The 27,262-nt window shown below is 39.8% G+C and overlaps 1 protein-coding gene across 1 annotated transcript in view; it reads right to left on the bottom strand.

The window, feature by feature from the left end:
* Window positions 1-27,262, bottom strand: part of plppr5b (phospholipid phosphatase related 5b) — a 148,483-nt gene that overhangs the window by 95,465 nt on the left and 25,756 nt on the right. Inside the window, exon 2 of the mRNA XM_053342479.1 lies at window positions 5,676-5,808. Within this exon, the coding sequence (XP_053198454.1) occupies window positions 5,676-5,808 (133 nt within the window). The remainder of the gene's footprint in view (window positions 1-5,675; window positions 5,809-27,262) is intronic.

Consider the following 27,262-nt stretch of genomic DNA (forward strand, 5'->3'; position numbering starts at 1 on the left):
GGAAGGTGAAGTCACTTCCTGACAACTCAGTAAGTCATACCAGTCATTACAGTCATTTGTCTCACTGCCTGAGCTGACACAGGCTGAATATCCTGTAGTCTGATGCTCATATTAGATGATTAGAAAAACAGAAAGTCTAGTTTCTTTTGATCCAGTGTTGTTTCTGTTTGTACTGTAGCGCTAAAATGCTGTTGTATCAGACTAAATGAACATCAGGTACATGGGGGGGGGGGGGGGGCAAACGACATCATTAGCAGCAGGAGGAAGAGAAGTCCAGCCATCATTCTCAGCCCAGACACCTATTCCTCCACCAGTCTCTCCTCAACAAGTGCCAAGTGCGTAATGACACCTACGTGGCTGTTAATCCAGCAGCAACAAGCTGTACTGTTCAAAGTCTCCTTTCAGCTGTCAGTCAGATAAAAAACTGGTATTATGGTGTCAAAGATGACATATGGACTGAAGTCTTTCTCACTGTTCTACTTTATTAGAGAACTGACTGAAGTATTTGGACATTAATGAAACAATGTCAGTGTTCAGCATCACCCTGTCATCTCCTGCTATAATCATCATGAGTAAGATAAATCACCATACTGCCTATTTCAATATTATTGTTTTTTTGGATGTTCTTACATCTGCCATCTGTGTTGGAATTATTGTATAGAAGTTATCTCATATTTACCCTTTCTATGATCATTAACCTTTATAGTCTACAAGCATGCTGTTTTAAAGTTGCTTTTCAGGACCTGTGACCCTGCTCAGGAAGTCCTTGAAGTGTGTGTGACCGATCTGTGACCAACCTGTGACCCTGCTCAGGACGTCTTTGAAGTGTGTGTGCCCTTTAGAGCAGAAATGACTATGTAAATTAAGGAAATCCTGAAACCAATAAAAAGAAAGGGTTCGGCAAGGTTTGCTCAGAACGGGTTGGGGATTGAAACTGAGCAGATCCCTGTCCGTTCTCCTTGCAAGTAGAAACTCTAATCCTGTTTTCTTGTCTTCCTTTGTCTGATATTTTAAGTGTTTTAGGTTGCCTGAACCTGACAATCTGTGTGCGTGTGTGTGCGTCCATGTGTGTGGTTTATGTGTCTGCTGTGCCAGGCTATGTTCAAGTGTCATATTTAGTATACTTGTAATGGCCTATTTTGGTAAACATATGCATTTCAGAAACTATTAAATATGATTGGTCTTGGAAGGGCTAGGTCCATGCCCACACACACTGTGATTTATGCCTATGCTACTGATTAGCATGTATTTCTGTAACGGCTGTTTCTTCTCCTAGGGATGGTGTGATTTTTCCTGTGGTGTTTTATCACTGCTAAAAAGGAACAAAAAGATACAAAGGAAAGTCGACAGCTGAAGCAGTTCATCCTCCTTCCTCTGCTGTGCAGGGAAAAGACTTTGACCAAAAGTCACCGCACAGCACTCTTTAAAACTGACATCAATTAACACTAAGACATAAGCTTCATTCAGATACAACACTGTACTTATGTTTAATACATGATAACCAATTTCAATGAGTCTCTTAGGGATGAAAGGAGCTTTATCTTGCAATGAGAGGCCTGTTAACATTAACGAGCAGTGTGAATGGCATGCTCGCTTGTACAAATGCAAGGGTAAAGCTGAGCCATGCAGTGGATTCTCCTCAGGGATATAGGTAATAATTCTCTTCTGCAGCCTTATCTCCTACTCTCACTTAAGCTTGAGAGAGGATGAGGAGAGGCCAACACTCTGCTGCAGTGTGTGTGTGTGTTTGACAGACAGTGTGTGTCTGTGTGTGTGTTTAATCAGAGGGTCGTCTAGGGGATTCTTTAGGCATTGTATCTGCAGGAATGTATGTGTGGTTAAAGGCTATACTGTAGTATAGTTTATATACTATATATACGGTACTGCATGCTGTGCAGGGAGATGTGTGTCAAAATGTGTGTTTGTGTGTGTGTGTGTGTGTGTGTGTGTGTGTGTGTGTGTGTGTGTGTGTGTGTGTGTTTGTTAAAATGTGTATTTTCAAGGTCAATGAATTTTCACCCTCAGAGTTAGTATTGGCATAACTACTAATGTGCATGTGTCATCACATATGATTCCTGTTCCTGGCGGCATTATTAGAGGAGCCAAGTCTGAACATCCATCAATGTGTTTTCTATGCCCACAGTAATCCTGTTAAGGGTCATGGAAGTCTGGAGCAAATCCCAGCATGCATTACGGTACATCTTGGACACATCATCAGTCTGTTACAGATGTTGTTCCTTTCAATTGAAGTGATTACTACAGTAATACAGCTTGAATGCTGCCACAATGAAAGGGGGGGTGAAATAATGTATCCAGGAATAGCAGCAACAACAACCACTAGGTGGCACATGTGAGCAGTTCAGATGCACTCTGGGTCTGTTCGAAACCACATACTTTCCTACTACTCGTACTAACTCTGATGTCATTTGAAGTATGTAGTGTGTTTCAACTGTGTAGTATGTGATTTAGAGTATGTGAGAAGTTCCCGGATGGTTTACTAGATTCACCAGAAATGCAGAGTATGCATCAAGAGCTGACTACTCAAATTACCCAAGATGCAACGCATCTTCTGAAAAAACAAAACAAAATACAAACGTCACAGATCACCACCTCGGTGGTTTCAAGTTAGCTGCAGTGAGGGTATTTTCGCTTCCTGTTTTCAAAATAAAAGCACCAATTCTATCGTTATGGTTTTCTTAATAATAAAAGGTAACAGGTGTTTTATTTTGTGAAAATGACAGGAAGTGCGTTACTCGCTACGGCTAACTTGAGTGGCTACGAATTCGCAGGAACAAAACTTCAAACAGGTGTTATTTGGACAAATTAGCATCACATTGTGGATCTAAAGGGATACTTTCTCGCCTCAAAGGGTTACTTAAAATAAAATCAGATTTCAGCTCGGGTAGGAACGAAATGCATTGTGGGTTATCGTGTAGTTTACTACAGTGTAAACGGTCTGCTTGCTATCTGGTCGTTTAGTGTGTAGTGTGTAGTATGGAAGTATGTAGTATAGAAGTATGTACTATGTAGTATGCGGTTTCGAACACAGCGCCAGTCAATACTGTAGGGGCGTCAATTCAAAATGGCAACCATGCTCGCCAAAGCAGATAACAGAGAAACACCATAAAATTGAATTGGAGAATTGGTTGTTGTTACCGAGTAATGCATCTCCTAATATTTCAGCTTAGATCATCATTAAAGGGCATCTGTGGCCCAGGAGGTACAGCGGGTCATCCACTAATCAGAAGATAGGTGGTTTGTTTCCCGGCTCCTCCAGTCCACATGTTGATGTGTCCTTGGGCAAGATATTGAACCCAAATTGTTCCTGATGGCTGCATCAACTATGTGTGAATGTTAGCTTCCCCCTAATGAGCAAGTTGGCACCCTATGTGGTAGCTTCTGTCATCAGTGTATGAATGTGTGTGTGAATGGGTGAATGTGACTTGGTGTGACTGGTGTGAAGACTACAAAAGTGCGATATAAGTTCAGTCCATTCATAATTGACCATTAAATGTAGCTAAAACAGGCCAAAATATGTACTATGGTAAAACCATTTGATTCACTGATTTCCAGAGATAAAATTACAGTGTGGACACACTATTTAACAGACGTCATTTCAGTGTAGACATACGTGGCATCTGTATTCTGTCTAGTTCATGGAGCCCTGCATTGTCTAATAAAAGGATGATGAGGAAGATGGAGTCAAGTGATGTAATCCCTGTTTTAATCAGTGGTTCCCAAAGTGGGGGGCCATTGCTTTGGGGGTGTGGTACGGCTACAGGGCTAAATGAATGAGACATGCTTGGACACTGCTATCAAAACATGGACAAGTTTTCAACATTTTCTCATCAACCAAAGGGGGGCCCCAGCAGAGAAAGTTTGGGAACCACTAACTGAATATGATATAACAAACACAAACTGACTGTTTATGAAACAACAGCAGTAAGAGTTTCAGTTCTCATCATGTTGCAGTGATGCAGTGAAGGACTGAAGATGAGACTAGTTCACTACACTCTGGTACAGGCTGCAGATGTATCAACACACCATCCCTGCTGCATTCAGATGCTACAGTTATACCCTAATTAGACAGCATACACTTACATTATGCTGAAATTACAAAGCAAATAGGAGATCCTAATACACTATGAAACACCACTTTACAAGATCATAGTCTAATTAGAAATCAAACACAATGCTGTATCAGATCCAAAATATGCTGCAGTTAGACACTATTTTACCCTTACAACCAAATTATTCTGTAATTAGACACCACATTTAATGCTACCAACATGGGCCTATAATAGCTTCATTAGATATATATTAGTGATAATAAATGATCAAATGAGTGAGCATCACTGCTGCTCTGTCGTGTCACTCAAATCTCAGATCTGATACATCACAACAGCACTGCAGTTTATATACTGGAGTTGAACCAGGTAACCATCTAGTGTTAATTGTAGAATGACATCAAAGGACCAAAAACAACTTTCTTCATTTATTAGAAACTTCTTTTTTTCTTTTCATCGTCTGTTATTACCCGCATTAACTTCCATTGAAGATAAATTGAAGTCAGGGAAAATCCTTCATCACAAACATCACAAACAGAAGACTATCCCCTCCTGCTGAGACAAACAAAGACTTAGCTGACAGACTTTTCAACAGTTTGTTACATTGTGATAGGGCCAACTTTTACACCCACAGGAAAACCCTACAGAAGTATGCCTTGTCTTTTAAAGAAGATAAAGAGGACTGATCCTTTCCAAAGTCAACAAACACCTTTAATTCAACCTGAAATGGCAATATTTTTGCCCCAATCCCAGATTCCAAATCCTTGTGGAAACTTTTGGAATCTTTCTTCACTGGGACATAGTAAATGCTCCAGATACCAAGCATCAAGAAGCCTAAATTACAAACAGAAGCTGAATTTCTTCAGCCGTTCCAATTAGGGCTGTTTCCACTGCAGTAACTCTGGGGTCATTTTATGGGGTCGTGACCATTAACGTCTCTATAGCAAGAACCGCCTCCGAGGGACAATCTCCTTGAATCTCCAGGAAGGGGGCAAAATGAGACCTCGTCTTGGGGTATGTACTCCGTACACCCCCAAAAAATGCCTGGGTGGGGCCTGAGGTTGACTCGGTGCTGATTGGGTACACTCAAAGCAGGATGTGATGTCAACAGAAAGTGCCTATAAACTGTTGAAGAATGATTAGGTCACCTGCAGAGTCCGGTGGGTCCTATCAAGGTCCTACTCATTTTGCCATTTACATTTATGAAAGACAGCAATTTCATTGACGGTAAAACAAAAATAAAAAATGGTGTCAGTTTGTCACTAGATAAATGATGTGCCTTATTAACAGTAGATCAGCTACACAGATGAATGCAACACATCACACACAAAGCTATTTGTTACTGTATGTCACTCATTTCCCATCCATGTTCCTTTCATTTCTTTCACACAGTTCTTATCAAAAAGGCTTTTAAACCAAACAAATGAAATGACATCTGTACAGGTATGACTGACACATCTGCAACCTGTTGAACCTGCATGAATCCTATCTGAGGAACATAGAGTTCAGTCAGTCTCTGAGAGTTGACCACACTCATTCATAAAAATGCTGTATATGTAATACTGTATGGGTTTGAATTGGACAACTAGACCTAATCATGTGACTTACCGAGGAAGCGAAAGGTCCTGCGCACCAGTGGGTTGAGGTAACAGCAGTCCCCCGTGGCCACCGTCTTCTCTGACCGGTCAAACTCTTTGGACGTGTATTGGACCAGGAACAGCACAGTCTCTGTTATTGTGATCTGGTAGAAAAGAAGGCCAGAGAAAAAAAAAGAGAGAAAATTAAGAAGAGCTGAATTACTGTTTACTTGTGAGTTTGAGTTGTGGTATTAGCAATGCCACTTTCTCACACTCTGCCACACAGCCTAAAGCCTGTCTGATTGTGCTCTCAGAGGAGTCCATCTGTACAGACACAGCTGTGGAATACACAGGAACATATGGGAGAGAGGAAGTCAACCCATGTTAATGTGAGAGAGACAGCAGAGGTGTGTGTTAGGAAGGGGGGGGGGGTTAAGCTGACATATTCTTTATGCGCTATCTGCCTCTCATTTGATTCCTTTTAAAGAGACTTTAAAGTCCTCAAAAGAGGAGCCACCTGGTGATCATGATAAATAAGTAAACATTTTCTAATTGGTTCAGAACTTGTACCTTTATTGCTGAGAAGATTTCAGATTCCATGAATCCATCTTTAATTTAAAGATACACAGGCAATCAATTTCTAACCTTTGCATTATGATGTTTCTCTATACAGTTCAAGCTTTCAAGTGACAGAAAAAGGTCTTGGTGTTTGAAAATGATATGGCATACCAACGCTTTGAACATTTCTTTATTTTATAACTGTTAAATCTGAAGCTGCACCAGATAAATTTACGTATAGTCACTTAGGAGAAACCAATACATTTGAAACTCAAAATCTTTGGGTTACTTAACGTAATCCCTGGTTCTTTGATAGAAGAGGAAGGTGTTGCACCTTGAGGAATTGCCTCAGTGTGACCAACTACAGAAGCTCCAATGTCACTGCATCTGTCAGTGGAAGACAGGTTGGACTGTGCTCAGCCTATGCCCCCCTCATATTACCAAAGTCGACCGTACCCTTTTTTTCTGTGCACTGACCCTGATGCCTTCATCTCTAGCATTGCTACAGGAAGTGTCAAAGACGGCCCAGAGGCATCCAATATCTATAGGCTAGAGATATGGCCTCTACAGTCCAGTGGTGTAGTCTTCAGTGGGACATTGTTTTGCCCTTGTGCGGCAAACAAAGGACATATATGGCTGATAATTTTCTTCCAGAATCCTGCTGTGGGCATGTACTAAGCCTTTGCTCCTCAATTGAGGAGTATGGAGTTGGACAAAAAAACTAAATCTCCACTGTGGGACAAAGGCTTTGGTGAGCCCTGGGGCAAACTGCAAGCAGGCAGGGCAAATGGACAAAGCCTGTGAGTCACTTTACTCCATTTGCTGTGGTTAAAGCTAAGAACAAAAGTGTTTCAGTTAAATTAACCTCATCACAAACACCTGCATAGTCTCATATAGGTGAAGAGAGAAGGTGTCTAACAAGCTGAGGTAGTCACTACGTACACAATAGTGTCAATGTCCTGCAAACACAGTAGGGGGAAGCATAGAGCAGCATGTGTGCCCATGGTTGGGTGCATTTATAATCAACAGGAAGACAAACAGTGGGTGGATCTATGGCTGCCAGCTACATTTCTGCCAAATTTGCTCCATCACTTGTGGGTGGAGAGTCCACTGTCTGTAAAGGGGGTTTAAGAAGATCTGCACCCTGTTAAATATGCCAGACACTGCCCCAAACGATTATCTTCAGAGCTAACTTGTGCAACTGCAGTGATTGATGTACCAAAATGGAGTCTGTCTGTTTTTACAAAGATGTTGCAACCTTGGAGAAAGTTCAAGAAAGGATCAACACTGCATAAAACACTGCCCCTTCATGGGTAGAACATGTTAACTAATAGTTTAAGGTTAACAATTGTTCTCAGAATTCAAATAAACAGCACTCTCCTGTGTCACATCCTGAAGCTTAGTTGACCAGTCCATCCATGGCTGACTATACTGTAGCAATGTCAAGAGTCATCAAGAGTCATCATTCACTCAACCACTGTGATCCTTGTTAGCTAAGTGTTAAGTTAATAGGCTTAGAAACACTCCTGTTTTTTGATACTCCACAGGTTTTTTATAGAGCATCTTGCCTTTAATTGTTTAATACTGCTGCAAAATAAGCATCAGAAAGTATCCACTTGAGTCCAGAAGGACTAGTAGTTGTTTAACCTTCATCTGGTTTGAATGTGTGTATCTGTCCAAAAATCACTGCAATGTCTATTTGAGGCAGCTGCTGCACTTTTCTGCCAGCAGCTCCACAGCTTGCCAGCCACATTACACCAGCTACTGTTCCCCATCAGACTGCAGCCACCAGCAATCTCCGACATAATGACAACCACCAGTACAACATTTACTGCAACGCCATCGGCTCCAACATCAAAATTGCTCAGTATTACCAGAGCCACAGACCTGACAGCAGTCCAGCTGTGGCACACCAGCTCTGTGGATCCAGACCAGACCTTTAAGAAATTTTAAAAAACAATATGTTTGTTTTTGACTGCAAAAAGAAATCACTGCTTGTGTTTTGTTAGACTCTTGTCTATAGGAAGATGTGTAGATAGCACACAATGGCAAAGTCCACTCATATAATGATATATAAAAAAGGCTATATATAATGTGATAGTCATTATGACCACTCAAAGCGCTTTTACACTGCATGTCATTCATTGATGACAGGAGCTACCACGCAGGGTGCCAACCTGCTCATCAGGGGGGAATTTTAACCATTCATTCTCATTCACATACTGTTGGTGCAGCAAGGGGAGCAATTTGGGGTTAAATGTCTTGCCCAAGGACACATCGACATGTGGACTGGAGGAGCCGGGAATCGAACTGCCAATCTTCCAATTGGAGGACGACCACTCTACCTCCTGAGACACAGCTGCCCCAGTGACCCAGTCTAGATTTCAAAAACATCTTTAGAAATCCATCTGTATACTAGAATACAGCTAACTCCAGGAATCCCACAACCACAGGTGGCCTGGTCTATGGATTTAATCCAACTGAATAATACATTACTTCCAGAAGAAGAGAAAAAAATGAGTTGAACAGATCTGGAAACAGCAACATGATTTTAAAAAAAGAAAAAGAAAACTCACAGGAAAAGCAAAGCAAGTGAATTTCAGACCTTGTTTGCACTTAAAACAGCAGCCCTGCAGACAACGTCATTACAAACTAAATGAAAACCTATAAGCTGACAGGGAATAGCAAGAGTGAAAGCATGCTTATTTTTTGTCTTTATTTTCCATCATGCAGAGACAGGGCAGGACTGAAGCAGCTGTGAATCAACACATCGTAATGAAAAAGGTCTGACTTCATTCTGTGAGCAGCCTCTCCTGCTTACTGCCATGCAGGATTGTCTGTCAGCTGAGATTCTGCTGCTTCAGCAGTGATGAAATAACATATCTTCTTCATTTATGTAACACTCTGATGTGCTAAAGATAAATTAGAACAAGGTTACATAAGAGGAAAGATAAAAAAAACAAAATATCAGGCATGGAATAGAAAAAAATGATATTACATCATAAAAAGCTGAATTTCTGAAGATAATTTATGTGTTCTTACTATTGAAAATCCACTGTTGCAACATTTGAAACTGTTTCAGACCTTGTCCACACTTAAACAGATCTTTTTATCTCTGTTTTAGCCCTCCACCCGCACTAAAATGCAGTTTTCCTCCGTAGTGTTGGGTGCAGTAGTGCTGAGTCTTAATGGAAGGGGAAGAAGAACCACAGTGTGAGTGTTGTTCTCATAATCATCTACTTTGATAGATTGTTTAGAGTTAGACGGAGCTACGTATGTACCACCTTTCTCTGCTGAAACTGTTGTAATCTGCTCACTATAAACACATGTCAGGAAGCCACCATAGACTAAGTGTCTAGGGTCTATAAAATGATTTACTCATGCAATGTAAAGTCAAAATATTTACAAATTGAAATTCTTTACTTGTGAACTGTTCAAGACTAACAGCCATAGTTTGACCACTTGGTTCAGCTGAAGCAATGAAAGGGCTTAGCACTCCAGCATCAGTAGAAGTAACAGTTGAAGGTAGCTGAGCTGTCATTTGAAATAAAAGTAATGAAAGCAGTTGAAGGTCAATCAGTTAAAGGTTAATCATTGTCAGTAGTAGTTGAAGTGAGGACGATGAAAACAGTTGGTTGAGGTTTGACTTACATACTATGAAATGAAAGAAGTTGAAACATCTGCTGAGGATGAAGATGTAAAGATTTCAAATGTCTTTTGTCATTTGACTGGAAGCAGTTGAGAAAGGTAAAAGCTGTTGATGATCAGTTGCAGATAAAGAGATGATTGCATTTGGAATTCCAGTTGAGGCATGAATGATGAAAGTAGGTGAAATTGCAGCTGCAGGTGAGAGATGAAAGCAGTTCACTTATAGAATAAGAGATTAATGCAAATGAAATGTTGATTAAGTGGCAGGGAGCAAATGTACAGTATTTGAAAGCTGAAGTGGAAGTGTTGTTAATTTCTTCTACACAGTCAACTGAATACAGCATTGAATTCAAATGCCAGTTAATAAGTAATGGGTGAACGTTACGGCAAAACATCGAAATTTGCTGTATCACAACACCCGTCAGGTATAATGGAGGAAGATGACAATGAGAAAATCTGAAGATGGTCAGATTAAATCTTTAGGAAGAGTTTGCTAAAGTATGAGGTGTGGAAATGGGGGAAATGGTGCCAAAATTGAAAGTCTGAATCAAAATGGCTGGCTTGTTGTTGGACTTAGGGAATGACTCCAAGAGACTTTTTTATGCGTCTTTACATGACACATATGTATACCAAATGTCGTTCGTCTACATCGATCTGGAGTGAGGGGCTCAATTTTTAATTTAATTTGCCTGGGGAGCACCGTAGAGCCATTTTGCGATTTTTTTTAGGCTGTCAAGAATGTGTTTGTTTTTGAAGTAGAAAAATAATAAAGAAGAGTAGTTCCTTCAGATGCAATAAATATATGTTAAAGTCCGTGTAAAGTAAGAATAAATATATGTTCTGAGTTTGACATACCACAGAAAAGTGTGTTGTTAACCACCCTGCCAAATTTGAATGATTAAAAAAATCGCCAAATATATGAAATTAGGCTTCAAAGTTGTGTAAAAATCAGCCTTTTTCTCTGCTCCCAAACGCTGTGGGCGTGCCCGCCGATTCGCTGAAACCCTGCCCCCTACCAAGTGTCACCTGTCAATCAAAGTCACCACCTCTACCAGAAACATGGACGCTACCTCTGAGAGCTTTCTGATGTTAACTCAGCGGCTAACTCGGGGGGGGGGGCAGGTTTATGCTAATCACTGCCGCGTTACATAAGGCAGCAGTGATTGTCAGACCCGCCCACTAAATCCTGAACACAGAAATCTTGAAACACAGTGTGTTAAGCCTAGCTCCACAATTCAAATCTAAATGGTTGAAATGCTTTTTACACCTTTTTTAGAAATACATTTCATGTGTTTAGAAGAAAATGTATGAATTCACTTTACACGGTCTTTAATGAGACAGATTAATTGGTTTCCTGTTGGTTTCAAGGCCAAAAGGAAAAATTGGTTAAATCATAATATTCAGATCTTATATTGTGTGATAGAAGACATGCTTGTCAATGTTTTCAATAATATATTTTGAAGTGTATAAATTGTGGGTAAGAAGAAAAGTTAAAGAGATGAGGCTTTGTAAAACATCAGTGTTTTATGTGCCTTATGGCTATGGAATATCAATACTATATTACTGTATACATGTCCCTTAAAGCTGCATTTGTTTCTATATGTTTCATCATATCATTATCATAAGGCAGATCTCTCCTGGCACATCCTTTCATACCTAAGAGGCAAGTTTCCTTTCTCTCTTGTGGGTTTTACATTTTATTGGAGGTTAAAAAGACCTTTTAAAGATCTGAGATATGGTGTCCTGCCATATTCAACTAAGTCCCACAGCTACAAAATATGAATTCACACACTGGTATCTTCAAAACACAGCATGCGGTAAGCGTGATTAAGTTCTATACCCAGAAGTCTCTCAAAGTGGTGAGAGCAAACTGCATTTACCAAGCTGACTCCATGATTTAAAGGAAGATGGGAAGGAAGAAGTAAATGATACATGACACTGGCAATGTGAGCTTTTTTTGTGATACTTACTGCATTTCCTCTCCACTAAATTGCACACTGTAAAAACTTTGGAACATTATGCACTGCAACATAAGGTTGAAAAGTTGTGAAATGTATGGTGCTACAGAAAATTGGCCAATGATATTCACAGCAAGCCTTAGTGAGGCTGTGAGACTGCTAAAGACTCAACAAGGACAAGTTCACAGAGAAAAAAACAGTAAACTGCCTCAATAACAAGTAAAGTTATTTAAATAAAGATGAAATATTCTAGTGTGTGTGTATGTGCGTGTGTGAAGATGAACGTGATATTTCTATTATTGCTGAAGACAGAAAGTACAGAAGGAGTGGGGATTATGATTTTTCAGACAAACAGGTTGATGAGAAGTTGAAGATTCATTACTGTGCAAACATTCTCATGAACAATACTTTAAAATCAAGTCAGCTCCAATGAAAATACACAATATCAGCCCAATAGTAGCCAATTTCAATCAGTATAGGGGACTATAACAGAGTTATGTTCACTGATATGTTAATACAGTAGCACCAAATGTAGTCCCAAGTCCAAAGCAGCTTGTCCAAAAACAGACTTTCGTAGACCCTGTTAGAATGGATTTTGTGTGAAGAGGTCTCCAAGTAGGTCAATTACAAATCTAAAATGATTTGTCCATTCATCTGGAACAATATAAGTATGTGAGAATACACTCTCTGATTAGGATACAGTGACCAACATAATGTTCTTCTACTAAACTGTGTTTCATTCAAGAGATTATTATAAAGCAATCTAAATAAGTAGTATTTGACTCCATGGAATGTATTTACTTAGTAAAATACCCTTTGGAGTTGAGAATCAGGTTGAATTCTTGGGTAAAAAAAACTAACATATAGTGACACACACACAACTTAAAACCTGGCCAGTGATTAGAATTAGTTCAGTTTACAGGCTTCAACAAGCACAGTATTGATTTGTTCTTCTATGTAACCTAATCAATGAAATGGCATCATATTAGTGGTGGACAACAGTGACAAGGGCAGCTGTGACTTAACAAACTGATCTATCAATCTAAAGATACGTGAATTGTTTTATTCATCCAGACTGATTTCAGAAGGAAACAATGGATTTAGAACTTGGAGACAAGAGCTAAAATATATTGTGGGAAGACATAAGAGCAGTGGAAGAATACAGCCATCACAGTTTGATCAGTAAGGCGTGACATGTTTAGTGGCTGTGTCTAGAAAAGAAAGACGTGTTAGGTGTCATAAGTAAAATCTAATTCTGGAGTTGCCAATGGAAACCCGTGAGACGTTTGTGCATGTTGGGCTTGGCTGAGCAGTAGAAATGGTCCTTTTACTCATTAACTGCAGATATAGTGAGTTTACTAAGCCTTGGAGAACAAAGTATGTTTGCAGCACAGTGGAAGAGTTGATAGCCCTGTGCAGTTGTGACAGCAGCTCTGCAGGAACAGAGCCACATGGGTCTATTTCAGAGAGATAAAGCAGTGATGGTCAGACTGCAGGGTTGGAGCGGCACTGCTGGCTAAAGCTTATTGTGTTCTCGGTAAGCTGCCATGACCAGAGGCCCACAATAAGACATGATAAACACTATTGTGGCTGCTTGTCTCCAGGATGTGCCCCTTGCCCAGAGTTGTGCTCCCAGCGCTTGGCCGATTTCGCACTCAGTGCACTGAGGGATTATTCTTTAATTTACAGGTTCTCCCCACTGGGATTTGTACCAACAACCTCCCGACCTTGCCCAGTCTGAATGTTTCCACCTGGCTGAGCACTCGGACGCATCATGTCCTGTCGGCGGATACAGCAGAGAGCGTCCAAATGTGCGTGCGACTGTGCACATGCATCCATCAGTGTGTGCGGTCGCAATGAGTACTAAGGCCCAGAGCCGAAACCCACAGAGCCGTTGCGCACTCAGGCATTGGCACTGTGATTTATTCAGGTCGACTGGTGAGGAGGGCACATGAGGTAGAGGAAAATAGGGCTGAAACCCAAAAAACAAAAAACTTTAACTGAAGTTGCAAATACACATTTATTGCAAATATTTTACTTTTAAACAATTTCATGTAGAAATTGAAGAAAAAGTCATGATCAAGAAGTGACAATCATACCATCACATGACACTGAAACGGCCAGCTGAGACATTACAATCATTCAAGTTTCTTTTATTCTTAGTTGTTAACCCACTAGGGGGCGTCAAGGCAAATAAATTGTGTATATAATAGTTAGTAATCAGTAATTTGTTTGTGGTAACTTGATTATAACTATCATTATTGCTTAGTAATATTCTCTATGTAAGCACAAGATACTGAAACAATAAAGCCCTTAACTGGGGCCTTTCTACAAATAGGAGCCTCAGTGATAGGGATTGTTGCCTTATATCGCCTAAACTTCAGTTTATACTGCATTTTGGTGGTGCAAACAATATTAATAAACATATTTGGAAGTATTTTAATTACCATAAACTAGTTGCCACACTGTGAGCCTGAACTCTTCAGGGGCTCTGAGGGTCTGAGGGCCCTTGGGAAGTTGCCCATCAAACCTTGCTGCAATTGAAGCATATAATTTCAATTCACATCCTGTCTCCTGCCAACAGTTAATGAAGACGTTTCAGTTCAGCTTAATGGTTCAACTCAGTTTTAAAACAGTCATGTTGATCAAGCGTGACAATTCAGCTGTGTCTCAGGAGGTAGAACAGGTCATCCACTATTCAGAAGATTTTGATTCCCTGCTCCTCCAGTCCACATGTCGATGTGTCCTTGGGCAAGATACTTAACCCCACATTGCTCCCGATGGCTGTGCCAATTATATTTGAATGTGTTTGCGAATGTTAGTTTCCATCTGATGAGCAGGTTGGCACCCTGCATGGTAACCCTTGTCATCATTGTGGTCCCCTTACATTAGGGGAACTAAAAGAATGAAACAGCAAGAACTCTGACATCATCTGTGAACAACAGACCACAACCTCTCGTAGCGCCTGTGATGAGGTCAAAGGTCATCAAGCAGAAGCCAGCGAACAAACATGTTCAAACAGGACAGTCACTTTAGACACCAGAGACAAGAGCTACCATCTCCACCCATATACATCCTGTCATCATGCAGACAAAGTTCCAATAAGAAGGCCACGATCCATGACAATGGAGCAAACTCCATCTCCTGAGGAAGACTTGTGAGATGCATTTGAAAGCTTTGGTAAGTGGACTTTGAGTTCAGTAACCCTTGTCCAAGAGCAAACAAACTATTTTGCCATTTAAGTATGAGGATTTATTAAAGACACTGAAGCATTTCACACCACAACCAACAGCAGCTTATCACTGACAGTTAAAAGTTCCTCTAAGGGTTGATAGGGCTGCCTTCATGGTGCAAACAGCTGTAATCTATCACATTCCACTGAAGCCACTGAGGCACACCAAATCCCCCAAAGTCCCCTCATCCTCCTCTACCTTCCAAAGAGAGGAGCTCAATGAGAACCCTCAGGCCTCTATGGAGCTGACAGTGCTCAGAATCTACATGTAGGTCACAGACACTCTACATAGATGGTTCAGCCATGCAAACCTCCTCAGTGATTGAAAATGTGACAATGGTTAATACCATCATACAACAGGATGAGGAACATATGGCAAAACCTCTGCTGATGTTAAATTTTTCCTTCATATATTTATCTAAATTAAACTCTTAAACTTCCTGCAGATGTTCTAAAACAAAAGCCTCAGAGAAACATGCAGGGTTAAGCCCATTAAGTGACTGGGTGCTCTTACTGTGAAACATTGCAGGAATTTTCCTCCTTTTTTTTGTTTTTATAGCTCAACTATCAAAATAAGTCCCAGCCAGCATGTCCATTTGGGCCCCACATGGGTTAAATGCTGGCTATGTGGGGACAGAGTGGGCATGGACATAAACAGGACAAATTGTATGGGCTCCATATTGTTTCAGTAACATGGGCTCCACCTGAAACCCAGTCAGAACCCACTTGAAGACCACATGGGCAAACACAGGTGGGGCCACCATGGAAACTGTGGACAAACCCAGATGTGAATCAGTGATAATTAATGGTTCTTTCACAGCAGTGGTGAGTATGACATGACTCTATTGCAATGATAGAAGTAATGCTGTGGAAATGGAAATTATGAATTGATCAATATTACAAGGTGACTTGGAGGAAGTGTTGAGTTTGTATGAAGGGAGATGTCTTACTTAAATATGCAAAAAAAATACGTTTTTAAAATGAAATGTATTAAGAACATAGAAACATAGACCTGTCTCTTCTATCCGCCTGTTCCAGATAAACGCCTTGTCTATAACTGAAGGAAAAACAGCTGACACCACTATCTAAATTTATAGTGTGTGAATGACTCTAAGGTCTTAGTTGACCAGTTATGAACTTTGTACCTCCAGGTCTTCTTAGCCAACAGTCTCTGTCCTCTCACAGGATATTTTATGTGAAGCAACAACAGATATGAGTTTGTAAAATGTTAAACTTGTGAAGCATCTCAGTGAGTTGAAGGCCACAGATATTAGAGGTCATGAATTCCTGCATGCTAATTTTCTTTCTCTCTTTGTTATGTCCTACCTCACACAGCAGAAGATAAAATGTCTTTCACACATGACTTTAGCTGCACATTGTAACATCCATCTGTACTGTTCCCATGACTACAACAGTAGATTTCATGATATGGTGTATAACAGTGATCATAGTGTAGATTAACCTCATGTGAGCTGGCTGACTTTATACCTTGAGCACTAGTTGTTAAAGGCTTCTCTGGGTCATGTGATGATCGGGATAAAGATGAAACTTAAACAGCTTATCAGACACGATCTACAGGATGTCCACATACGGGGGGGGGGGGGACTAGACTACATGAAAGACAAAGACTAAAGACTACATGATGTGTGCAGCGGAGGTTGTGACTTTGCCCATGACAGGTTCTTTTCCCAAAGCAGCAGAACAGGCAAAGATAGCAATGATCATTTCTTTAGATTTATTTCAATCTAAATCAGGATTTCAATACGCACACAGCACCAGCCTCACCTAACCAGCCAGAAGTAGATGGGTCAGCACGAGGCTATAATGGTGCTGCTGCCACTAAGTAGCATACTTATCATTCATGTATCATGGGATTAAAGTAAAAGACTAAATAAATATCATAGATTGATTTTTTCCCCCCATATGTTGTCATGTATGAAAAGAACCAAAATGAACTCTGTAAGCAGACTACTTCATTACTATTGGCAAATCATTTAAACAGCATACATTTTTGCTGTAAGAATGATTAAGTTCCAAACGTTTTGATCCATATAAGCAGTTGATCACTGCAACTGTGATCAGATCTGTTTCCAGTGTATACATTTAAACAGTACAATGTCATGATTTGGACTTTCTTTTCTTTTCTTTTTGTCTTCACAGTTTAAACAAAATGAACAAAATCAATTATAAATGCTAAGCTTTTAAATAAAACAAAAGTGAGCATGAATAAAACAGGAATGAAGTGAACCAGGTAACAGTCCTTCATAGTTCTTCCATTTAATGTTTGCAAACACAAGTGATGCAAGCGCAACAAGATACTCGCCAGATATTATGTTCAAGAGGAATACACACACAAATGATGACACATTGATGAGCAGCTGATCATATTTACTATTATAATAACAGGTACAAACTGGGTCACTTGTACTATACCATATATATTCTGTGTGTTTGCTGTGTCTGTGTGTGTGTGTGTGTGGTTTATGTGGCCGCTGTACCAGGCTATGTTCAAATGTAATATATCCATGTGTGATTAATGATGATCTTATGTCTGTCAGCTGTGTGTGTGTGTGTGTGTGTGTGTGTGTGTGTGTGTGTGTGCTTGTAATATTACCTCTGATGAAGTATTAGGCTTGTAAGATTAACTGTGGTGCATTGAGGCAAATATATTTGTAATGGCCTATTTTGGTTGACATATGCCTTTCAGACCCTATTAAATATGATTAGTCTTGGAAGGTTTAGGTTCACCTGATTATCTTTGTGCCCACCCACACTGTGATTTCTGGCTATGCTACTGGTATAAACACAGCCTCAGCTGCACCTCTCCTCACACGTAGGTGCTAGTGTGTTCCTTTGGGCCCCAGGAATTACCACACGGGCACAGGCACACAAAAAGTAGACTTGCACCACGGGAAAACTGCATTAAAACTGTGTTTGAACCATTGTGAACCTTCTACCTGCAGAAAAATGTGTGTAACGTATGTCTTCTAAAGATTCACACTGTGCCATGGATCCACTGTTTTCCCAATTTCATGAAGCCATCCCATTTATCCAAGAGGTATTACAGAGCTGTTGTGTGGCCTATGATAGAGCTGTGGGGTACGTTAGACAAATTAGGAACCGCTGACCCTAACCCTAACCCTAACCACTTCATTTGAACCTTAAAGTGAAACGTTGCTAATAAAACCTCACTGCCATTAAAACTGTGCACACAAGTACAGTCAGTACAGAAGGTCAAAGTTGAAACAGGAAGTGGGCCAGTAAACTGTGTAGGATGGATGGATGTTTAGAAAATGTTACCTTTCACTGTGTTTTCTGTTAAAAATAAGATTGATTGAACAGTTTGTTCCCAACATGATGGTCTGACCTATCAGATGTCAGCCTTTAGCTTGGTGAGTACAATGTTATTACTGACGGGCGTGATGGACAAACCAAACAAAATATGTTTTTAAATTTTTCTTCAATTGTGATCAGTCTGAGCCCAGGTGTTAAATACACCATGATGGCTACTGTGAATAGAACACAGATCAATTGTGATAGAAATAAAGTAAGCTGGTTAAATATAAGTCACTAAGCAGTTCATAGAAAACAACAACCGGAGCCTGATATTCAACAGCCCTCCTCCACAGTTAACCCCTGACCACATACAGTAAGTGTTCTTCCTCCTCTTATAGCATCACTGCTGGATGAGTGTGTTGCCTCTGGACACAGCAGAGTTGCTTGTCATTAAAGTGTTTGCAGCTGAATATAGCACAATGCTGTGACACAGTCTGATTACTCTCAATGGTGATCTATCCTTCATGCTTTTTAGGATGCAACTAAAATACTTTTTTGTGTAGCTGATACACATTTATATATTCAAATGTACAAAATGTCTATAAAATGTTCTCTGGGACCATAATATAGGGATTGTGAATGTATGTTTTGTCCACAAATAAATAGAATACACTCTTTATTAAGGATTAATCAAAGAGAGACTAATTATGAGTCAGAATATAAACAGTATGTGTGTCTTAAAGCAGCAGTCAGGTTTTCATATGAACAGTAAAGAGTTTTTCCTCTCTGTAATCATTCCTCCTGTTCATACTGACTATTAAAAGATATTCTTCAAATGTGCTTTCAGTGGAAGTGATGGAGGACTTAATCCACAGTCCTTCTGTGTAAAATTCATATTGCATTCATATTATTCAAATCAAATGGATATCAATAAGTTTTTTACAATCCTTTCACTGCACCTCAACAAGAATACCATTTCCATGAAAACACAGAGACTTTATTGTGTACTAAAAATACTTTGACTTTGGAAGAAATCCACTTCATTTATAACTCAGATGACTGAAGCCTCATAAACCAAATAAACTTTGAAATACATTTCAAGTGTGGATTTAGTCCTCCATCACTTCCATTGTGAGTGCATTACAGTATGAAGGGAATCGTCTAATGGTCAGAATGAACAGGAGTAAAAACCTACTTCGATGTTTATTTTTGCATCTGGCTATACATGTATTCTCATGTTGATCTCCTCATAAGCTTTCAGTCATTCTAGGTAGCAATGAGACTAAAAAAACAAGCTACAATAACATCAGTTCACTTCTGCAACCTGGGGAAAAAAAGGTTTTCCATATTCTGTTGGATTAAATTATCACGCTTTTTTGTACATTTTTCGTTTCAGTGACGGGCTCAGTCCACTATTCTCTATTTCCATTTTTAGACCTCTGACGACAGTAGAAGACAACCTACGAGGAGAAAGGGAAAATGTCAACTGCCACTTTTGTGACAAGTCAAATATGGCTTTCCACTCCTCTCTTTCTTCTCTGCTGATGGTAATGAATACATTCACAGTGGGTTCTGTTTGGTAGCCTGGCAACACATCCAAAATGTCACACAAAACAGCAAACAGGTGTCTAGAAAACCTCTCATGCAGAAGAGTACACTAACATACAGAACACTGAGGATTCACTCTGTTTCCATTAATACATCAATCATTGGATAGAATCACAGTAGTACTAAGACTGGACATCAACTGCCATTAACTAAGCTGCAGTTTAAGGTTTAAGTCTGGTTTAAACCTACTCCCTGTGGAACAAAACCACATGGTCTTTTAAATCTTTTAAATGTTCTCAGAAGCTGGATTTTAATCTGGTGTGTGATTTAATCTAAACCTTACTGCTCTGTTTAACTAGTGAATGAAATGACAACAAGCAGTTATATTTTTAAAAAGAAAGTATTGTATGCTATTACTACCCAGCCACCATGTCCATGTGGGCATTAAATGTGGGCTGCAAATATGTTTTGTCTGCAGTTTCCATGGTGGTCCCACCTGTGTTTGCCCATATGGGCTTCAAGTGGGTTCTGACTGGGTTTCAGGTGGGGCCCAAGTGGGTGAGACCCATGTAGGCCCTATATGTTTGCCCACATGGGGTCTAAGTGGGATCAGAATGGACCTTAAATTGGTCCCATTCAGCCAGCCAAGATGTTTCTTAAACAATATGGGACCTGCAAAATTTGCCCTGTTCAAGCCAATGCTCACACAGTACCCATGTAGCCCACATTTAACCCAGGTGGGCCACATGGACATACTGGCTGGCTACATACTGTATGTGTCTGTGTGTCTGTGATGATGAAGATGGCAGTATCATACATGAATACAACCATACATGGTAACATTAATAAAGGTCTCAACCTCCATCAGTCATTCAATTCAATTCAACTTTATTTATATCACGCCAAAAGTCATCCCAGAGCACTTTACACAGTCTAGACCTGCTCTTTCATTTAATTTAATTTAAAAAGATCCAACATATCCTCTATAGCACTTGGCTACTAGCATAAAACAGGGAATATGTTTTAATGGACATGCTATGCCACCTGGAAAAAGTTTTCTATCAACTTCATGAAGAAATATGGTTATTTAACATATTAGGCAAAATGCAAAATGTTGATATTGAACACAATACTCATGAAAAACACGTATTCCATCTTTTTTCCCACCACAATATTTGATAGAAAACTAAAAAATATTTCTTGATGGTAACTAAAGCATTATAAAACCTTTCTATTGTTATGGTTGTGTACTTATATAACTCGAAGCAGCATAATGAATATTTTTATGAAATCAGTATTCACACATAGAATGATCAGCTGCTCTTGGCTTTATGGAGCTTTATAGTGAGTTTCAGCTGTCCAGCTACAACTTTACTGTTCTGGTTCACTCTCATTGTGTCGTTTTTAAAGAAAAAGCTGTTGGAAATCCACTGTACTTTACCTGCTCAGCACCAAAGAGCATCATACACAGTTGGTGAACATAGTGGAGTATTTCGCAGGTAAAGAGCCAGATGGTGGAGAGTAAAAACAGAGCTAAAAGAGAGTGAATATTGGATTTACATTCAAATTCAGAACCTAAGCAAACACAGGACTCACATAGTGTCCATGATCCAGAACACTAATACATGTAGAGATACATTCATTCAAACGTTGCCTGTGAAGATCTCCCAGGTAGTGATTATGTCTGCCTCCTATCATAATAAATGAGCACTAGATGAGGTTACAGCCTGACATCAACTTTTGTCACAAGCAGCTTCGTGAAAAAGGAGTTAACATGGTTCAATCCAGTAAGTAGCTAACCACAAAGTAGACGTGTGTGACCCTCACCTGAACCTTTACACTGACTGGGGATCAGAGGGCAGCGGCTGATTAGACTTAAAAAGAAAGTTCACAGCACTGACAGAGGCTAAACAGACTTTTCCTCTGTGCATGTAGCAGCAGTAGCAGCAGCAGCAGCAGTAGCAGTAGCAGCAGTAGCAGGAGTAGCAGCAGCAGCAGCAGTAGCAGTAGCAGTAGCAGCAGCAGCAGCAGCAGTAGCAGTAGCAGCAGCAGCAGCACTAGCTGTAGCAGCAGCAGAGTTAGCAGCAGCAGTAGCAGTAGCAGTAGCAGCAGCAGCAATAGCAGCAGCAGTACCAGCCCAGTTCTCTCTTACTGCTGCTGCTCTTAACTTTTTAGAGTCTTGTGTTTGTTTTTGATATGTGCCTTTGTGATTGATATGTGTTCTATTTTTCTTACACCAAGAAATTCAAACAGCGTTTCATTGTGCATTTTGTATAATGACAATAACGATTCATTCATAGATTCATTCATTCATTCATTCATATGAATATGAATGTGGTGTTTTGAAAATGTATTTTAGAAAAAGTGGCTTGATTTCCCCAATGCATCTTTCTGATAGTAACGTGCATGACGAAAGAGAGAGACATTCTACTTTGGTGCAGACATCTGAGAGCTTTTTACTGGCAGCTGGAATTTTGATTGATGTGAGTTGTAAACAGACACAATCTAGAATGGTAAATGGACTGTACTTATATTGTGCCTTTCTAGTCTTTACGACCACTCAAAGCACTTTACATTACAACTCTTCACCCATTCACACACATTGATACACTGATGGCAGGGGCTACCACGATCATCAGTGGGAAGTTAAAATGAATTCTCATTCATACAGCATTGGCGCAGCAACAGGAGCAATTTGGGGTTAAGTGTCTTGCCCAAGGACACATCGAATGGAGGAGCCGGGAATCGAACCGCCAATCTTAATCAACCGCTCTACCTCCTGAGACACATCCGCCCAGAACTGCAGAACTATGATGCATATGTGTGTGTCAGGTATTAACAGAGCTGGAGATCTACAGTTCTACATCACAATGTTGTCACTCAGTCATCACTTGGTTTGGGTACTGAGGTCGGTACTTTTAGTGGTACTGACTGAATGATGTGAGTACTACTGAGTACTGGTTCACCTCAAATCAATAAATTCACGCTCATTCTGGAGCAGAATGCACGAGCTGGGAGCATGCCTGAGTAGAATGTTATGTTCCTTTAACACTTTTTATAATGTTAATAACTTTTAAATTCAAACTACAAGTCTGTCAGCCTGAATATGTTTTTGTTGTTTTCTGAAGCCCATAAGGTGCTAAAATAAAACACCAATGATATATGAGCTGCTATTTTTATATGTTCAAATGTTTAATGTCCATTTCTATACGTTCATATGTTCATACATTGTATATTGTGTCTAAAATGTTCAAAATAAAGAGACAAAAACTTTAAACTAAGAAGTTTGGGACTACAGTAATTAAATTTTTTTGGTTGATACTTCAGGCGTTACAAGATTAAGAGTAAAGTACCAAATGAAGTACTGTTGAGTACGTGACACTGGGCCTCTTCAGGACCCAATCAGACACAGAATGTGGTTGCAAAATGTGAGGTGCACTGCATTTCAGTTGTTGCTAGGTAACCAAATTAGCTGTCCTTAGATTAACCATTTTTCATTCCATTATCCAGCAACAGCCACCACTATGTCGTCCTCACCGTCACCACAAGACTCGCCTCTCAATGAGAACAAACACTAATGACATCAGGCGCTTTTTTTTCTCTGAGTTGAAGTTTTTTTTAACTTGAGGCGTTCAAGGCGTGTGGCACACAGAGCAGAACATACATGAGATGCTCAGCAACACAAAAGCAGGAAGCAAAAATCTTCACTCCTATTAAAAACAATCATTAAGAGCCACCTCAGGCTGATAAAAAGCACTCTGTCTAATTAGGAGCCCAGTGTGATGAAGTGATGCTGCAATGGAAAGGTGCTTCAACACCCATCACCGAGCACCAATGTCAGCCTTGCTGGCAGCTGGTGCACTCAGCAGCCTATCACCTCTCTGCACTGTGTCTGTGTGTGTGTGTGTGTGTGTGTGTGTGTGTGTGTGCGTGTGCGTGTGTGTGTGTGTGTTTATTTGTTCATCAAGCACACAAACAGTGAGACTAATTGACTGACTTTGGGAAGAAGAAATAAGCCAGTCTTCCTGTTAAATCATGAAAAGTTGTCATAAGCAGTAAAACACACCCTTATCCAGTACATTACTCTCACTCCTCCATCGATCTGTTCAAGTGTGTGTTTTCCATCTAATCACAGCTCTAATTTGACTTAATGTCACTTGAATGGTTTTATTTAGACATGACAGGCATTACCACAATGCTCGCTATATTTGGCACCTGGTGTGCCTGCCCTGAGGCAGCGTTTACTGTTAGATAACAGTGACTGAAGAGTGTTCTCACCTCTGTAGTGATGGATGTGATGAATGAATTACTGCAGCTTCATTAATGGAAATGTGCAAGCTACCTGCACAGTCTGTGTCAGGTAAGTATTTATGTTTAGTATTACATTACCTTAACTGTTAGTTCAGTCACACACACTTATGTAAAGGAAATGAGCCAAAGCAAAAATAAAACCCAAACTATAAACTGCATCTTGCTTTAATGATAATGTCTTTAAAGCAACTGAGGGAAATTAAAAGTGTCATTATCACCACTTGTGGCCAACATTCATTATTATTAGTATTCAGGGTTGGGAAGGTTACTTTGTATTTTGGAATATAAAAGATATTTAAAGATACTTGATGAAAAAAGTCAAAAGTCTGACATGAGCTTAATTGGTACTGTGACTCCATTTAAGCTCATGTGTGTTCTAAATAAGCCCACGTCATGATTTATTTACTAAATATAAAAAAATATTGATTTCAAAGAATTAAAAACAGTAATATATGTATTCAGTAACATGTTCAATATTAAAAAGGTGTGACTTCAGATGTAACCTCCTTTGTAATCATCAACATTTTCCTCACTAACTGTAACAGATCACACTAACATTTATTTTGTAATTCACTTACGTAACGTTGTTACATGGAACTAGTTACTCTCTAACATTATCAAAACAACAGTATCATTGCTCATTGTCATATTTATGTTGGTCATGTAGTCTTGATTTCCTGTGTTATCATTGAGAAAGGCAAACAGTGACTATAAGGCCACCTGATTCCGAGCAGCACTGTGACAGCCACAGGCCATTTGTCCCACTTTCTCATCAGCCATAACACAAGCTGACAGGGCCACAGTGACAATGTGCTGCTTGTTTAGTCCTTAACTACCTCACTGCCATCTCTATCTCTTTCTCTTTCTCTCTCTCTCTCACTATACAGCTATTCCCCACCGGCTAAGTCAAGATGACAGGGCCAGGGTGACCGGTGCTGCTTATTTACACAACTGTATCTCTGGTAAGGGCTGAACTCATCCACTCCTCTTCCTCTCCTCTCTGTCCTTCAACCTTAGACTCTGGCTTGTTCAATTCCACACCAATCTATGTCAGGACACTAATCTATCTTCATCAGCAGTGTGAGGCAGAGTGTAAAAGACATTGACATTGAACCAATATTTGGGCAGTGTTACCTTGGTCAGTGTCCCGGCCTGCAGATAGGATTTCGACAATAGGGCTCAGTGTCTCAATATGTCTTTATTTACAGGTTAATTGGGCTTGCAGTGACAAGTGAGACTGACATCTGAACAACAGAGGAGGCCTTCAAATGCACTGATGTAAACAGACCCCAGGGACGGTGGGATGGGGGCAGACCTGAGTAGTCTCAATTGATAGAGCAATGACTATGTTGTCTATGTTGACACAGTGATGAGTAACGACCCTGAGACAAAAACCCACAACAGCTGAGGAAAGAATGTTGAAGTGCAGTCAGAAGCAGTTCTTCCACTAAATGATGGCTCCAATAAACTCTGAGCAAACTGAAGTTAGAGACTAAATGACTCCATAGAAATAAAGAGTCTATGCTTATTGGTTATAAAGTACCTCTCAAAAGTTGGAGAAAATTAGCTAATTTGAATCTTCTGATTCAAACGTTTGAATACACTTTCTCATTTAAAGTTTGTGTAAAGTAAGAATAAATATGTGTTCTGAGTTTGACATACCACAGAAAAGTGTGTTGTTAACCACCCTGCCAGATTTGAATGATTAAAAAAATCCAAATATATGAAATTAGGCTTCAAAGTTGTGTAAAAATCAGTCTCTTTCTCTGCTCCCAAACGCTGTGGGTGTGGCCGCCGAGTTCGCTGAAAGCCCGCCCCTTACCAAGTGTCACCTGTCAATCAAAGTCACCACCTCTACCCGAAACATGGATGCTACGTCTGAGAGCTTTCTGCCGCTAGCTCAGCGGCTAGCTCAGCTAACTGGCTAACTGTACTACTAGTAGTAGTAGTGTGTGCTGCATGTATTTATACCTCTACAGCAATCTTGAAACACAGTTTGTGAAGCCTAGCTCCACAATTCAAATCTAAATGGTTGAAATTCTTTTTACACAGTTAATACATTTATGACCTATTTAATGTGTTTAGAAGAACATTTTCTTTACACAGTCTTTAAGGGAATGGGAGTGTGTGTTTAAATTTTTGACTGGTACTGTACATAGAGGATAAATGACCATAAATGTGCTTAAAAGTCATAATTATCTGACCTGATAATCATCAAATTTAGACATTTTATTCAGTATCAAAAGTAATCTAGGTGATTGATGTCCAAATATGTTCTATTAGTAGCTAAGCACATAGAAAGCCCATAACACAACAATCCAATCAATCATCCTGCTGTGTTTACTAATGTTTTAACACTCGGCTGAGAATGAAAAGCAGGCCTATCCAAAAAACAGAAACAAGAAAGTGCAACAGCAACTGATGTACATAGTTGGCTCAAAGAATTCATTTTCTTAGGAGGTTAAGATTGTTTGGAGTCGCTGAGAACAACATGTTGTTATTTTACCATGCTGTACTCGAAAGCATCATCAGATACAGCATGGCAGCCTGGTTTAACTGTCCAGCTAAAAAAACTAAATTGCAACTTTGGTTAAAACTGCAATGAAAATGATAGGACACAGCCATCTCTTCAATCCATCTACCATAAGAAAGTATAAATCCTCAGTGACTTAACACACATCCTCCACTCAGAATATGAACTCCTACCATGAGGTAAAGTTTTAGAGCTAGCAGATAGAAAAGTCATCGTTTCAAACTCTCATCCATAACACTCCTAGACAAACTGCCTCAGTCCTTGCATCCCCTGTGTAGCAGATTTATTTTATTTTCCTATCCTCATCTTTTCCATTTAAAAAAAAAAATCTTTTTATCTTTTATCTTTTTACCTTGTTTTTTTTTTTTACCCATATTACCCCCTGCTCTTATAGTTTTATCCAGTTTTTACTCTTTTCATTTTGTTGTGCCTTACGTCACATGATCTTTTTGATTGTCGTGTATGTTTTGTTTTTCTGTGTTTATTATGTATTGATGTATATGTGCAGCTGCACCTGGCACTTCAAGCCCAAGACAAATTTCCTTTGGGACAAT

Source organism: Scomber japonicus, chromosome 21, assembly GCF_027409825.1.
Source record: "Scomber japonicus isolate fScoJap1 chromosome 21, fScoJap1.pri, whole genome shotgun sequence".
Classification (NCBI taxonomy): Eukaryota; Metazoa; Chordata; class Actinopteri; order Scombriformes; family Scombridae; genus Scomber; species Scomber japonicus.